This window comes from Hetaerina americana, unplaced genomic scaffold (assembly GCF_022747635.1).
Source record: "Hetaerina americana unplaced genomic scaffold, ioHetAmer1.1.p SCAF_7, whole genome shotgun sequence".
NCBI classification, from domain to species: Eukaryota; Metazoa; Arthropoda; class Insecta; order Odonata; family Calopterygidae; genus Hetaerina; species Hetaerina americana.
In genome coordinates this window covers 32475724-32492819 of record NW_027287316.1, presented here as the reverse complement: position 1 = coordinate 32492819, position 17096 = coordinate 32475724, and the positions used below count along the sequence as shown (strand labels likewise).

At 32.1% G+C, this 17096-nt stretch overlaps 1 protein-coding gene across 8 annotated transcripts in view; it reads left to right on the top strand.

The window, feature by feature from the left end:
- Positions 1–17096, top strand: part of dlg1 (discs large 1) — a 745269-nt gene that overhangs the window by 723093 nt on the left and 5080 nt on the right. For 5 of the 8 annotated variants that reach the window (XM_071595636.1, XM_071595635.1, XM_071595640.1 and 2 more), the window contains 6 exons: positions 1347–1388; positions 8227–8268; positions 12984–13133; positions 14642–14814; positions 15799–15908; positions 16422–16513. In XM_071595636.1, coding sequence (XP_071451737.1) covers positions 1347–1388; positions 8227–8268; positions 12984–13133; positions 14642–14814; positions 15799–15908; positions 16422–16513 — 609 coding nt within the window. The remainder of the gene's footprint in view (positions 1–1346; positions 1389–8226; positions 8269–12983; positions 13134–14641; positions 14815–15798; positions 15909–16421; positions 16514–17096) is intronic. The other 3 variants (XM_071595637.1, XM_071595638.1, XM_071595639.1) reach the window with 3 other exon arrangements.

Below are 17096 nucleotides of genomic sequence, written 5' to 3'. Positions count from 1 at the left end.
TTAATTCATTTTTATATGAATATTTTCCACCTATACCTAAGTCTTATTTGGTATCTCAGTGTATCGAATATAAGCAGTACAAATCAGGGGGGTATCTAATTTTTTTCAACTTTCCATGGCATTTAATTCTAGCTCGCTTATAAACTTTGTTATTTTTGTTTGGGAGGACACCAGTGCTCCCCTACTTTGGTGCCCCTTTTTTAGCGATACGCAAGCTAATGTTAGATATTGTTTTTAAATATGATGAGAGAGAGTTTTGAAACATAATATTTTTGCTAAAAGACTGCATTTGGTTTTACGGATTATCTGTCAACTCAGTTGCTGTAATCAGCCACTAGATTGATTTTGATTGGTTTAGGGTGGAGCTTAACCCTGAATTAAGCCCCTAAGACATGTGAATTAATAAATGAAGCAGTTAATTTCCCTGTGTCATTGGGACCATTGAAGTTCTAGTTACCATGACATCAGACTTTTATTTTTAGATGCACCTTTCCAAAAGCTTCAATGAGAGTTTAGATCCCAAAAACTCACCAGTCAGTTGCCAGATTTATGCTCTACCCACTAGAGCTTAGAGCCTCAGGAAATCAATTATTGCTATTAAGGATTGATTCCCTTATGGATGACTAAATATTTAGAGGAAAAATTTTTATAAGAAATCAACTGGGTTTTTTTACCTACAATAAAAGAACATTCTTAAAACATGATCATATTTGATCTAGAAACGGAAAGTACTAAATAGATTCAGGCTACTAAAATTAAATATATTCCAAATTTATAGTTTATATTATTTTACCAATGTAATGCTCAAGATATATGTTTTTCTACACTTAATATAAAACAGAATTGTCGAACTTAATCTTTTTGTTACCAATTTTCGCTCCTCTCTGACTGTGATGTGCAACTGTGAGAAAAACTTGGTATTAAAGTCCTCAAGGAAACTTTGACCCTTAGCCACGATGGAAATAATTTTACCGCTCGCTTTTTCATTCTCAAATAAAAATGCGGAGCAAATATTTTAGTAATCTGTATAAGGAATGAGTCTGCTGCATAATTTTTCTCTCATGTTTAGTTCTGAAAAATCTTAATTACATCTTCTGTCTGTGTATCTGTCCGTAAATAGTTACTATTTGTGTCTTAGTTAAACCCTACTTTTAGGATCATGGCCGAAATATTGTGCCAAACGTGTTTAGTTTCTGTCTTATTGTTGTGTTTACACTCTCTCCCCAGAGAACCACACTTTGCTTGCATTGCTCGTTGTGTGACCAAATGTTTTTCATTTTTTTCTTCCCTCCCACCAAATTCCTCGCCTTAACCCTCTTCATGATTCAAACAATCGACCATATCAGAATCTCCAACCACACCAGTTGAAGGGGACCCATCTGGAATGCGTAAGTACATCCTATTTTCCCTGTAATGGAAGAAACACTTCAATGCATGCGTATCATTGTTTTTTACTTTCACTTTTGTAGCTTCTCCTCTACTTTGCATTTTATTTATTGCTTTGCTTTTTCACTCTTTTGTATTTGTAGCTTCGTAGCCACCATGAAATTTCTTTTTTTGCTTGTGGGATGTTATGAATTATATTTTAAAGTTTTGAATGCTGATTTTAATATTTTTCTCTCACTGAAGGTAGAGTAACAAAACTTTGTTTTTAAGGGTGTATTTAGGTACAGTTTAATATCATGGCTACATATGTAATAACAAGTAGACTACCTGATAGGTTGAGGTGATGGGTGTCACTCTTTGAGTGAGGATAATTGTATCTAGAGAGACGTAGTGGGAAGATGTTATACTGAATGTACCTCATTTGCATTTTATCATAATTTATTTAAGCATTCTATGAATTTCAGCTATTGAAGCAGTCAATAGGATTTGAACATAGCTTAATTAGCTGTAACACACAGGGTTTTTACATAAATTGTGTAACAGTGCTATCAAGTGACATCCAAAATTACTACAGGAAGTATGTCTAAAGAAACGCATTGGTATATTCTCTGTTACTCATTTTTTGGAAGAAATGGGTAAATTATTAAAAGTAATTTATCTCAATAAGGTTTCACAGTGTGTGTACTATAGCTACTTCATTTATGCTTTTTACCATGGATTTGCCATTTTTTTAAAGTATACATGTAGCATTCAGCCTAACATACTAAAATTCTTCGTTCTTCTATGAGTCTTAAGAGAAGAAAATGAACAAAAATCAGTGTCTTATAATGCGCCATGAAAATAAAACTACACCAAGGAATATAGAAAGACAGTAGTAATTATTTTTTTTAAATACTCTGAAAGCTGTGAAAAACAACCGAAAAGATCCATTGAAAGTTTAAAGACTTTTTTATTTCTGAACTTGAGTTAAAAATTTTACTAATCAACTGCTTTTAGCCAGGAAAAGTAAACTTATTTCTGTACACAAATTAATTCAAAGGTAGGCATTCATTTGATTTAAATAAAACCAGAAACTATTGCCCATTGATTGATTAAATGCAGTATTCAGAAATGATACAGTGTTGACGAGCACTTGGATTCAATCAAGATATATTCTCATGACACTTTACGAATTTTTAAAGTTAATATAATATATAATGTTGTTTTGGGCAAGATTTGAGTAATATTAGTCACTTCTTGAGTTATTACTGTTCTGAAGACATGCATGACACTTGATAGCTTTTAAATTATTTCCATTTTGTGTAGTCAAAAATGGAAAGTAAATGGCATCAAGGAAGCGATCTCAAATTAAATGTCACCTACATCTTGCGAAAAGGGCATGTGTTCACTTTCAACTTATTATATGTATATGATTTTTTATGCATAATTTGTACTTGATTTTATTTCAAAAATTGGATTATTATTTCATAGTATAGAAGACCTTAGCATTAATTGATTTTATTTGTGGTAAACATTGTATAGTGTTTTAATAGTTGATTAATAACTTTTTTAATCATAATTTTTATTGTTGCTGAACACTCATTAAATGACTTGAACCTAGAAGAAATTTTCATCTTTTTGTGATATTTTTATTTATCAGCATTAAAATGTAATATGATGCTTACTTTTTTGTAAATTACTCTGTGTAATTTTGTTATTGCAAGGAATGCCACCTCTTCCTCCTCTTTCTATATTTCATCATCTCTTATAACTGTACTTAAGATGACAACCTGGATTGATAAACTTTTACTCTCTCACCAGTTTTTCCTTAAGAAAACTTGACAGATGTATTTTTAAAATAATGAAATATCACTATGCGTCTTCTCGCTAAACTTTTATGATTTTATGTTAAAATATACATCCTGTAGATTAGAGGCATGGACAATTTAGTTTCTTGTTAAACTGTATTTCCTTCAATATGTCACTCCTGCATATTTTTCAAATGAATATTTTATCTAAAATATACAAAACTTTCTATGGATTCATTCAATTAATACTGCACTATTAAACACGTCTTAGTCAGAAACCATAGTCTATTGAATTATAAAACATAAAAAAAGAGTATTTCTCATCTTTAGTAGACTGACATTTGCATCATTTGCAAACATTTGTAAAGATATTCAATTTACCCAAGATCTGTATTATATTCTTATAACAATTACCTTAGGAGATAGTTAACATGAAGTTTAAATTTTTAAATTTTTGTGCACAATGTATTTGTGAGATTATATGATCACCATGCATTGTAATTTCTTAATTCTTGTATAATCATCTCTAGTAGGTGAGCTTCTGCCTTTAACTTGCTCAGACAAGCCTTCTCATTTTATTACTGTGCTAACAAGTTTGCTTTTGGTATTATACTGGATACATACTTCTACTTTTAGTCATTCAAGCATTAGGAATGCAGTTTCATGTTTCTTCAACCTAAGTCATTATTTGAAGTTCCCCTTAGTGTGCACCCAGCATTCTCTATTTTTAGATGCTTTATCAATTTATTGGTAATCAGTTAGCCCTTATTCTCAGTCAAGTATTAGAGCTCTTGTTCATGAAATGTATTCTTATGATTTCAATCTAGGTATGTATGTATTTATGTATTTTCAGTAAGTTAGAGATTATCCAAAGAAACTGCAGGAGATGCCGCAACAGTAACTTTTAACCGAGTCATCCGCTAATGTGCATTTCAATGCAACAATATCAGAGGGTAAAAATAATTCGCCTCGCCCGGGATTCAAACCCGTATCCAGAATTTCAGAGTTTAAGAGGACCCCTCAATAGCTTAACTGGCTAAAGCACTCAAACGGACATTGAGGGATCCAGGTTCGAATCCCGATCAAGGCAAATGATTTTTACACTCTGAAATTGTTGCTAGAGATAATCATTACATTTTGCCTTTTTATTCATTTTATAATTTAAAAATTTAAAATCTCATCATTAGAGGGGTGTAGGGTGTTTTTTATATTTACAGAAGCAGAACATTTCTTCATCATTCTTTGGAGATGTAATGATTTAGAATTTTCATTTTTATGTAAACCTGATTTGTATGAACCCATATTATATAGTAGTAAGAACTTTTTAATTGACTTAGTGGCTGGTTTTAATCTATGGATTTAGGCAATTTTTTCCATCTGAAAGAAAGTGACTAGTTAGGCATGTATAATTTCATGAATTTCCAGTAAGGAAGTTTTGCTTCCCAGTGAAACTTTTTGAAATTCAGTTTTCATCAGGATTGTGCTAAGAATGTTTATGATTTTTAAGGGTGGAAAACAAAGTCGATGTTTTCTAAAGCACTATTAGATAGGAATGCATTAGAAAAATATATGGTTAACCTTGAAATGTTTTAATATTGCTTTACTGTAAGTTATTACTCTGTATGAATTAAGGTAAAAATAAATTCAATTGCAACTTTTGTTACTGCTTCAAAACTAAAACAGGAGTTAAATTATCTTGTACTTACATCCAGTATTTAATCATTGACCAAATACATTAGAGTTCATTCATATTATCCAGACATGGTTAATAGTGCTAATGATTCTGAGGTTATTTGTTACACTTGTATTATTCCAAATAAAGACCCATTCTGATTACCTAATCAATGGATTTAGATCATGGCTCACTCTGGTGTACAGTGATTCTTTCGACTCCTATTGAAAAGTACCTATGTACTCTGGGAAGACATGCTTTCTATTCAATTATTGATCATTATCAAAAATGGCAATATAATGCATTTTTTAATAGAATTTTTGTCCGATCATTAATTATCAATGGCCATATATTATTATTTCTCTTCTGATTTTCCGTGCAAAAAGAAGTGTCATTGTGGCATTTTTTTTTTCTTTTTTGAAGTGAGACAGTTGGATTTGGATCTGATTAGCTGATATACCCTAACATGCTAACTTTTGCTTTCATTGTATTTCTCTGGGCACTGAAGGATTTTTGGGAGAACTACCTTTCTGGAAAGTGTTAGAAAATTTTTGGCCTTGTACGTCACAAAGACTATTGTGTTACACACTCAAGGAGTGCCAAAATCAAGGAAACGCGCCAAGTAATCAATGTGTTTTTCTTAGTTTTGTAATTATCCTGTTAAATGACAATGACAATTGCATATAGGATAATTGTAGTTATACATCTACCATACTAAAATGAAAAGTATGTAACTCTTAACATCCTTGGTGCACTAGAACAATTTAATACTATAGAATTTCTTCTTCAGAAGCCTCTGTATTATTGGTATATTCAGTTTTGGTCGTGATTGTTAAGGCTGACTATATTGCCATTTAAAACTGGAGCCTGATGAAGCTTAAAATCCCTTGCCCTCCATGAAACCTAAAATGAATTTCTATTGCTATTTGATCACAGCTAAATGCATTTAGATTTTCATATTATGATATATTTAGTCATTGGTAATAGAAATCCAGCTTCCCTTTAGATTAATCACAATTATTTTACAAATATGAAGTGGAATTATAATTGTACAGTGTTAAAGAAGAAGAGAGTGATCACCAATCACAGTTTATTCTGGATCTGTGCCATTAAATAGCAATGATAAATAAAATTTTATGAATACCAGCGACAGTAAAAGGGTTCAGCATAAGTAAAGGTGGAATTGAAGTTTTGCTCTGAGGCTTATCTCATTATCAAGCAGCTTGATGAACTGAAAACATTGGGACGGGAAAGGGGGATTAGAAGTGTGGGCCATGCTCTCCTCTTCCCTCCTTGAATTTTGGTGTGCATATTGGTTTCAGATATTGAATTATTAATTTTGTTAACGCAGCTATATGCTGGAAGAAATGATACACATATACTAATAGAAATCGAGGAAAGATAATGGAATGTTCATTGAATAAGCTTCATTTGCCTTTACCTTTCCTCTCCCACCTAGGTATCAACCTGCTGGTGCTTACTGTATTTAGAAATTGTGATCAAAACATATGGAAATCAAAAGAATAGTTAAATAGAACAAACTAAATCTCTTATTTTAACTGTAACCAGTTAATGGTTAGTTGATTTTTCATGTATATATCAATTATGACATGGTCATTAACATGTTTTTATTGATGGCAGATGTTTTGTGGCATAAAGACCATTAACTCTGATTGTTCTCAGCCCCTTACTTAGGGTCTTTTTCTGCGCCATGTCTTCCCAAAGAGCTATCTATTTATATGAATTCACTGCAGCCCTATTAAAGTGAACTTTATGGTCAGAATTTGGGATTTTTCCCTGTATCACCCTTATGTCTATCATGCTCCTCCTCTTAATATTTTGTTGAAGGCATCAATCAGCCCATCCTCCTTTTTGTTTTTGTCATTAATATGTGAAGAACACCTGCTCAGTCATGTTTATGGTGATCAGATTCCAGCTTAATAATCATTTTGGAAAATTTAATGGATGAGGCATTAGTAGCAATGTATTTTAGGTTCTTTATGCAACATTGTAATTTAATTATATTTGATTGAATAATTTGCTGCAATATGTATTAAGTGATATAATGTAATAGTCAGGGATTTTTGTAATGCTCACTATTTCAATTCTCTCAAAAATTTATTACTGCATCCTTATCTCCTTTTCTTAAACTATTTTGTTATTTCCTAATTATTATATTTCGTCAAGTTAAGGTTTCTAAATATCCAATTCTCTTGTCATTTTAACTGTAATATGATGGAAAACATTCTTCTATTTATAGAATTGTCAATTTATCAAGTTTTGTTCGAGTAACTATAATGGAGCCCATCTATTTACTTTTGTGATGCTCCATATCATTTTTGGTAGTTATGAAGAAATTCTGATATTGCTTCACAAGCAAGGTTAGAGCCTGAAATTTAAGTAAATATTGATCGCTGATTTTCTGTTTACATAGCTCTATAAGGGTTGGTGAAGCATGTGTATTTGGTTATTGGGAATCCATTCCACTGAAATGAACTTAAGTTAACTTGAGGGAAATTATTTTGTTGTTGGAAAAATTTCCCTCCTTTTTAAGAAAGCTCTTGTACCCTTATGCTTATTTATATATTTTCCTCTATACCCAATCTGCTTTTCTCCATTACCTGTCCCATTGTTGAACATCATTATCTGAGATATGTTCTTATTACGTCACTACAATACGATTATTCTAATAAATTTCAATGAATCAAAAATGCGTGTTATACATGCACTCACCAAGTGGTGTAACTAGTCTTTACTTTGGCACTTGATGGAAGCATGGATGTATATACATAATTTAAAAAATATTATACACATTAAAAAAATTTTTCCTTTCTCTGAAGAATGGCTTTGATGAGTGCTGTGCCATTTCTTTAATGGTGGATTTAGTTGATTTTATTTTTTTTCTTCGTCACCACTGTTTGACAGTTAGTACTGTCTACTCTTAGGTTTTTAATATGCTAAATTATGGATAGAGCATGTAAGTTAAAATTAGGATGTTTAAAGGGAATACATTTACCCAATTTTGATAGATACACTGTATCAGAAATGAGGAGAAAAAAATAATTAAATCACTAGTCCAGTCAAGTGTGATCATTGTCTGTCCACATAGGGCACACTCATCTGACATCATATGTGATCTCCATTCTACATCACTTAGCTCTTATACAAGCCTCAGAGGCAGCCTGCATTTGTAGTGGTTCTTAGTGGGAGTAGTGTAGTAGTGTATGGTAAGTGCATTTGTGATGTGATGGTTGAGTGTTGGATTGTATATGTTATTCCCTCATTGTCTGCGTGGCCCCATGGATCAAATGTTTGAGTTGATTGCAATTTTCCTTTGGGGCTTGCTCCCCACTTATTGAATATTACTTTTTGTACTTGCAGCCTTCATGCTGTGCTATACTCAGGAAGATTCCCACACCGAAGGTATTGGACCTCTATCATGTATTTATTATGCACTAAATTTTCTGTGTTCTGCCTCTACATATATGTCCCTTCCTATTGTTGGAATTTTGTGAGAAATCCTCTTTGCACATGCTTGTATGGACATGGCTTGTATATGTGTGTGATTGTGAACGTGTGTGTTGTATGTGCTGGCTTTTAGGCTAAAACCTCACAAAAATGGTGCTAAGTCATTATGCTGCATTAAAAATGTTCTGTCCGTGAGTAGAATTTCTTGATTGCATTCCCTGAGATGTGGTATGTATAGATTTTTCCTGCTTGACACAAAATGCATTTTTCCAGTTTGCCATTTGACATGAATTCGTGCTGAGCAAATTTAACTTGGGATAGTGTGTTTTTGAATGTCACTGCATTACCAAATACAGTATTTCTCATGGAATTGTATTCAAATTGGGTATGGATACATTTTTCTTTTCAATAAGTAAATTTTCACACCTGCCTACTAATGTCATATGGGTTCAGGGTTGAATTTATCCAGAAGCTGAACAAGAATAGTTAGGTGCCTCAAATTGCTAGTGACCCTTAGTCATCCTGCGGTAGGAAGTCTACATGGGTTGCGATATGAATATATTCTATAGATTCAGGCAAGATGTAGTGGAAGTTTGTCATTATGGGAAAAACAAAATTAGCACATTTCCACAGATTTATTTGTAACTTACATCGCGTTTCAGTTCATCGAACCATCTTCAGGTACAAGACAAGATTCAACATGTGATACATCATATTTATATGTGTTTGAGGAAGGGAAGGGGAGAAAAGAGTGAGGAGTAAGGTGGCTGTGGACAAAGAGGGAAATCATGGGAAACTGAAAGAAACAGGGAAACTAAAGAAATGCAGAGGAAAAAAGAGGTGGGAGAGGAGATAAGCACTTGTGGTCATTATTTGAGAGGATGGTGGCAGGTATCCTAGTGGTAGGAAGGATGGAAGAATAAAGAAGGGTCAAGCGGGAAGAAGACATGTAAGGGATAGAGGCAGGTTTAGGGATGAGGTATAAGTGATTCTAATGAGGACATAATCAGGAAGGGTTGTTTGACAGGTATGGAGAGTGGAGGGTAGGGGGTGGTTAGATGGGAAATATGGGAAGAGTCAATAGGAGATAGGGAGTTTCACAGTTTGCTGTGGAAATAGGATTCTGAGGAGAGGAGAGTGGTTTACAAAAATATTGTCATTTAAAAGAACATTCATATTTAATTTTACAATTTCAAGTTGCTCTAAAATATCAAGTCTTTTGCCCTTGTTTTCGTTGCGTAGAATTTCTGGAGTAAATTTACATGAGTGGGATAGTTTTAGTAGATGCTTAGTTTAGTAGATGCTTAGCTTCGAGTGATGTTTCAACAGAATTCCTTCTGAATCTTTCATATTCTTTTATTCTAGTTTTACGTGAAGATGGTTCGATGTACTGAAATGCATTGAACGTTACCAATAAATCTGTGGAAAAGTGCAAATTTTGTTTTTCTTAAATGATATGAATCTTTATTTTTATGCATTCATATTCCTATGGAAGGCTTTGTAATTATTTTTCCCTTCAATTTACTTAAAAATCAATTTAATTTCTTATTATTTGGTGAGAAGAGCCTATGATATGCTTTTGCTAAGTTCTAAGGGTTCTTACAAAAGAATTTTAAAGGAGCAAGCCAGAAGTAGGTTTCTAACTCTATTTAGGTGCTAATTAGCCTTTAGTCCATACTTTACACATTCAACGAATCAGTTCTTATTTTTAGGTATGTTTTCTCTGGACAATCTTTAAATTTCAAAGGACTATGTTTGACCATTATAGACTAGCACCATTTTTAATCATTAGTTCCTGCGACACACACGTCAATACAATAAACCTCAAATATAATTTTCCACAGTCAGAACTAATATTAGTTTAATGCCTTATTTAAGGAGTAGATCTGTCAATGTCTACTTTGTGCTTAGTTAGTTCTTGAGACTGTTTGGGATTTTTTTTAAATCCTTATGGAAAACAGCGAATTTATCTATCAATTGATTTTTTAGTATATTTGGTGGGGTTAGAGATGGTACTGTATCATCACCTTGGATGAAAAATAGTTGGAATATTAGCTTTCATCTGCTTTTATCTGGTGTAATTATATTCAAGCATAATTTATTTCACTCCCTCCTAACTCCTACTGTAAGTGGGATGTTACATTATAATTTAAATGAGAATATTACTCCGAATCAGCGAACCTTTTTTTTTTCTAATTTAATATATGATATTCTTCAAAAATTATTATTATAATGTTGTAGTGCACTTGTATGTATACATAAGTACTGAACACCAGAGCATGTTTAAAAAGTGGTGAAAATCAAAGGAATCAAATGCCAAGCAGCAAGATGTGATACTTGGAGAGACTGAAGGTAAAATTTTGCCATGACAGATCCACCTATTTTTGTGAGGTTTAGCTTTACTTATAGTGTGTCATTGCTAACCATTTATTTTTATTTATGTTGAAGGATCATATGTGAAAAATGTTTTGTAGACTTTGTGTGTATATGTTACCTTTAATTACTTGACTTGAATTGAATTAATTGCTTGACAAGTTTCCAATAACAATCAATTGAAATGTTAACTTTTCTCTTCCTCAAAGTGGGTAGGAGTGGTGATCAGTGGTAATGCAAAGTCAATTTCTGTGTGAGAATATTATTTTATTTTCATCCAATGTAGCTGTAAAATTCTTTCATATCCCTATGTATCACCAGCATGACTTAATGATCCCTTAAGTGTGTCAATTTACCTCATTAATAGTCTTATTTTTATCTTTTTCTCTATTTTACTTAATTTTATTTTTTAGTCAAGTAAGTGATGTGTAACAATCCACTTAAATTTACTATAGTGAATCGGTCAAAAAAAACTATTATGAAGCTATTTCATACATAAGTAATATATTTTCGATCTCTCTTTTGAACTTATGAATTAAATCAAAGGTAAAGTTTATTTAAATGCTTTTTTTTCGTGTTCTGTACTCATAAGATCATATTGGGTATCTCATATCATTTACCTTGGATACTGAAACTATATTAAAAGATACAAATTAACGAAAAAATACTCTCTCTCTTTTGTTGCAATTTGCCAGTTATATGATGAAATATCAGTGAAAAGAATATCTTTTGATGTACTGTCTCAATTTATCTGTATTGGTCAAATGTAGAAAAATGGAGAAGCCAATACTTTCATAGTAAAATCAACCTCCCAGTTTGAGATGAATTTAATTAATTTTTCTCAGTTCACATAAAATGTTCAAATTAATGGTACAAAATGAAATGAAACTGTAAAAAATGCCAAAAAAATGAAAAAAAATTTTGATGTACTTCTGCTCTGGGCATAACATTCCATTAATGATAAAAAAAATTCCTGATTGAATTGAATGCTATTAGTTTAAATTGATTTGTGAAAAGGTATAAATGTATCATGACATATTTATGTGCATCTAAATTTATTTGAATCTAGAAATACCTTTATGTTCACTAGATTCTTCTCCATGTGCTTTTTTGTTGTATTTTCCTCCATTGCAGTATTTTTATTTGTTAAATAATCTTCTTTCAACCTTTTATCGAGTTTCCATGTTTTATTTTAAGGGAGTAATTATTATTTCAGATGTTTGCGATAAGTTTGTACTGTGATGTTCGGAATTGGTAATGATTCAGGGAATGTTGTTATAAGGTTGGGAATTTCATAAGGTTTTCACAATGAAAGGTTGGTAAATATTAAAACGTAAAATACTTTAAGGAAAAAATAAATTTATAAAGGCTGAATGTGAATGTGTGTGTGTGTGTGTGTGTGTGAGCAACGTAAAGCCTTCCAATGGACAGCATAAGCCCTGCCCCAGTTCATTTTCATGCCAGAAAAAAATTCTTGAAGTTGGTAGAATCAGGTTGGAACTTTTTAGAATTGCTCCATAAAGATTGCAATAAAAATATCTCTTTAGATCCTCAGGTTATCATCATTATATTGATGTACACATGGTACTCACTTGTAGATATGTAAATATGTTTAATTGTGATCACATTATTGCAGTGAAGTTAATTGATCATTGTTTTATGAATGATGAAAAGTGATTAATGCTTCATTGGTTGCTCTTCTGAATGAGATTGTGGTACAATATATGTGCAACTATTGCATGAGTACAATTTCTTTCAAAATAGCAAACCAGTAGTTTTGAAGGCTAACATGTTTGTTTCACTTATTTTTATAAACTATCATAATTTTTTTGTAAATTTGCAATGATAACAATTGAAATTCATAAACACTAAAGCATTTCTTAAAATTGTAATATGCAAACTTTCTTTAATGATTGAAATTAGCTTTTTATTAAGGCTTCAGTACTGAGGAAAACTTAAATTGTGGACATTTTTAACAACTATTAAATGGGCCATTAATATTATACAACTTATATAACGTAACATAGTATCATTATTAAAACAGAAAGGTGAATTAATTGTCTAATGTGTGTGTTGTTTTTATTTTCCTATTGGGAAGGCTAGCATGAAGATGGATTTGGATTTATGATATCATTATTTCTTCTAGAGTGTACTCTTTTCCTTTATGGTATGCATGGTAGTTTGTAGAGGTGTTGAATATCAGGTCATGAATATTTTTACAATTGAGATAATTGAGTTTTGCTAAATTGTTGGAACATTTTATTGTATTGACCCATTCATAAATGTGACTATCACAGGTGGTGAGGAAGCTGTGCTCTCATATGAAGCAGTTACTCAACTTCAGATTAGTTACACTAGGCCAGTGATTATTCTTGGACCTCTGAAAGACCGTGTCAATGATGATCTCATCTCCGAGTTCCCCGACAAATTTGGAAGTTGTGTCCCACGTGAGTTAACCAGTCTCTGTGAGACATCTATTTGTTCTTAAATGTATTTGTGCTTATCTGAACAGTTTCCTTAAATTTGAAATGTGCAAGATTCTTGTCAAAAATTTTTATTTTTATAGCCATTTTGTCGTCCAATTTTTATTATATTTCTCTACCTTAAGTATTGAAATTTCACGATAAAATTTCATTCTCCAAGCTGAAAAAGAATGCAAAGCTTTTTTTGCAATTCATTATGTATGAGTTAATTGAAAAAATGGTATCCCCTTATGAGTAAATTGTGTTAATTAGTATTATCCTGGAGCAGTTGGTGTGTTTCAGTTAATAAAAATTATCAGTCAGATCTAAAATAGAGATATTGTTATATCTGGAGCCCTACTCATAATAGGCAGAGAGCATTAAATTTTATGACATTTGGTAATACTTTTGTGTATGGTTATTATTATAAGGTAATCTACCGGTTAAGGTAGGTTTTAGGATGGACATAGCTACTAATTAAATAATTTGTGACTCCTAACAAAACACAAAATCCAGTATCCTACTCTAAATCAGGTCCCTCTTCATCTCTTAGTACTTTCTTCCTCCCTTCATCCCGTCCAACATCCCGTCCTTCCCTTTCCACCATTTACCCAACATTCTCCCCTTAATTAAAGTCTTCAACATCCCACTGCCGGTCAATACCTCCTTCATCCACTTTTTCTGCCTCCATAGGATTTCTCCCAACAAACCCCTCTCTTCGCCCACCATACCAAGTACTTCCTCATTTGTTTTCTTCTCTGTCCATTTCTCCTTCTCCATTCTTCTCCACACCCACATTTCAAAAGCCTCCAGTCTACGTCTATCCTCCTGCTTCAATGACCACATTTCCACCATGTACATAGCTACGCTCCGTATCAAAGTTTTTACGAGTCTTTTCTGTACAATTGAAATTTCTTTAGTTTTAATTTTTGTTTAAGATGATTAAATTCTCATTCAAGCTAAATTTGGAAGCTAATAATTTAAAATTTAAGGAAATGAACATGATCATTCCTTATTTCATATCTAAGAAAAGTACTATTGTTTCCCAATTTGATTGACTCTTGAAGATAGCTCTTGTAATTTTATTGAGTCTGTATTCACATATTTATTGATCATCACAGTGAATGTGAACAGTACCTTGGGAATGTGACTCATACCTCTGATATCAAAGTGAAGTATTTTCTCCGGCAAATTAAGTTTTCATTTGTACATTGGTGAACGTCATTCAGAGAATTTACTCATTTCACATCTCTAAATCTTCTTTAAAAATTGTGATCACTCTGGTATAAATCATGAAATGCATATTGAAATTTCAATCACATTGTTACTGCCAGAGAGGTGACTAAAAAAAAATTACTGTAGTAAAATATTGTGTGAAATAATAATTTCAACTCATTTACCAGGATATGCAATTCACATTTTAAAATTACTTATTCCATGTGTTATTTTAAACAGTTGCATATTTATTATTTTCATTAATTGCATTCTTGCAGATACGACACGTCCTAAAAGGGAATATGAAGTTGATGGTCGAGATTACCATTTTGTTGCATCGAGGGAACAAATGGAGCGTGATATTCAGAATCATTTGTTCATAGAAGCTGGACAGTTTAATGAGAATTTGTATGGAACCTCAGTGGCTTCAGTCAGGCAGGTGGCAGAGAAGGTAAGGACTAATTACAACTGCATTAACATAAACAGGGTTTATGGTAGTCTTGAAAATTATTTATCTAATGGTCATAGAATATATTAACTTTGAAAAAATCATTCCTCATGAATTCTGGCAGTTAATCTGAAAATTTTTGAAGTGATAGATATGAAAATAAAATAGTTTCCATGTCATTATTGAGTATATTTCTCCCTAGGGATGAACATTTGTATGCCCATGTTGTAGAAATCTGCTCTCTTCAGCTAGAGTGGAGGAATGATCTCATTTTTTGTTATTGTTAAACCATTTGCATTCTACTTTTTTGCTTAAGGGAAGTAAGCAAACTGAAATCACCAGCAAATTGGGATCATGAGTGATATGGTCCACAACTTTCAATTTCAAACACTACCATATTGTTGTGATTTTAACATTGAAGACACCAGCACAAGAGCAGTTACTAAATCTTTTGAGGATTATGAATATCTGATTATTAATACATAAGGAAATGTTCTGTTATCAATTAAAGACCTGGGATAGTTAAACTAGTAATTATATGAAGTTATCTCTGTCTACTTGGCTAATGTGTTCCCAATATATTGAGTTGTTGCCACAAATATATGGTTGAATTTAGTTGCTTACCTATAACTGTATGTCTATGTGCATTGAAAAAAGAGAAGCTACACTGCCCTTCCCTGTGGAATGAATTAGATTACCATGGTCCTGTGGATCCAGAATCACATTCAGTATTCTATATTCCTTTTAACATCCCACAAGCATAGCCTGCATCTTAGTATGCAGGACTCTTTTATTAGAAGAAAATTGTAAAAAGCTCTGAAAATTTCTTATTTTTACCCACCATAATAATGAAATTATATATTTTTTGTTAGTGACGAAAATGTAAAGCAAAAGAATGTGCAAATGAATTTGGAATTTTTTGAAATATGTAGAAAGATATTTTGTAATTGGAGGAAAGTAAGTTTTTTTGTATTTTTTCTGTTCCAGGGGAAACATTGCATACTGGATGTTAGTGGGAATGCTATAAAACGGTTGCAAGTCGCTCAGCTTTATCCAATAGCAATTTTTATTAAACCTAAATCTGTGGAGTCCATTATGTAAGTATTATCAGCTTCCTAAAATGTTTTTCATTTGGTTTTGGTGGGAAATGTTGCTTCATGCAATAGCTCTTTAGATGAATTAATAATAGTTGCATAGTACTTGTTGAAATGTTTGTGATCATGTTAGCATAAGCAAATCTAAATATTTTATGGAAAATAAAATGAATTATTTATCTACATGGATTACAAATCTGGCTCCTAATGTGATATTCACATTGAATTGACTGACAGTAATAGTAGTGGTTTGTTGTTTATGTCTATTTTTTTATGGTTTAATATGAATTGAATGCCCATATTTCTTTCCCAATCCACCCTTATTTCTATATTTTGTGCAGTCTATATTGTTTTAAATAATTGTGTATCTTTTTTAATGAAGAAACCGTAGTTCCTTTTAATATTGCCAAATTTAGCCTAAATATGTTCAAATAGTCCTGCCATTGGCATACATTTGCTTGTTATATATGCATATTACCCTATCATGGTGGTAAATTTTTATCTTTGTGCTCACAGGGAAATGAACAAGCGGATGACAGAAGAACTTGCAAAGAAAACATTTGACAGGGCAATGAAGATGGAGCAGGAATTTGGGGAGTATTTTACAGGTGGGTTGGAAGATCATTGTGTCAATGAATGGTTTTCACGTTTGCATAGCATCTAAATCAATGTAGTCACATATTTTAATACTTCAACCAAGAATCAAGAAAAAATTGTCGTACTTCTTCCTTATGGCAACATTCTATTTGCCATTTAAGAGGTTTATGTGCGCCCATTTTGTCTGTTAGTTGTCAATAATGATTCTTGTCTCTACTTTCTATTTGGAATTTTGATTCAATTTGGTTTGATTTGAATTCATTCAATGATTTTATTTTAAGAACTTTTTGTCAAAGGAAATTAGAAGAGGAAGAAGCTTGCAGAAAATAGCTTACTGTCGGTATTACTATACCTTATGAAAATGTGCCAGGCCTCTGTTTACTTTTGCTTTTAAGTTGAAGAAGATGAAAACTTTTATCTCTTGGGCAGCAAAATAACTTGAAAATTTACTTCATAATATGTATTCACTCTACCATTACTCATAATATGCATTTGTAGATGTTAAAATGGTTGGTTGTGTAATTAGCTTGCCAAATGATTTGGTTGATATTTGTTTATTCTCTCATGATGACCTGAGGAAAAGATATATCTTTA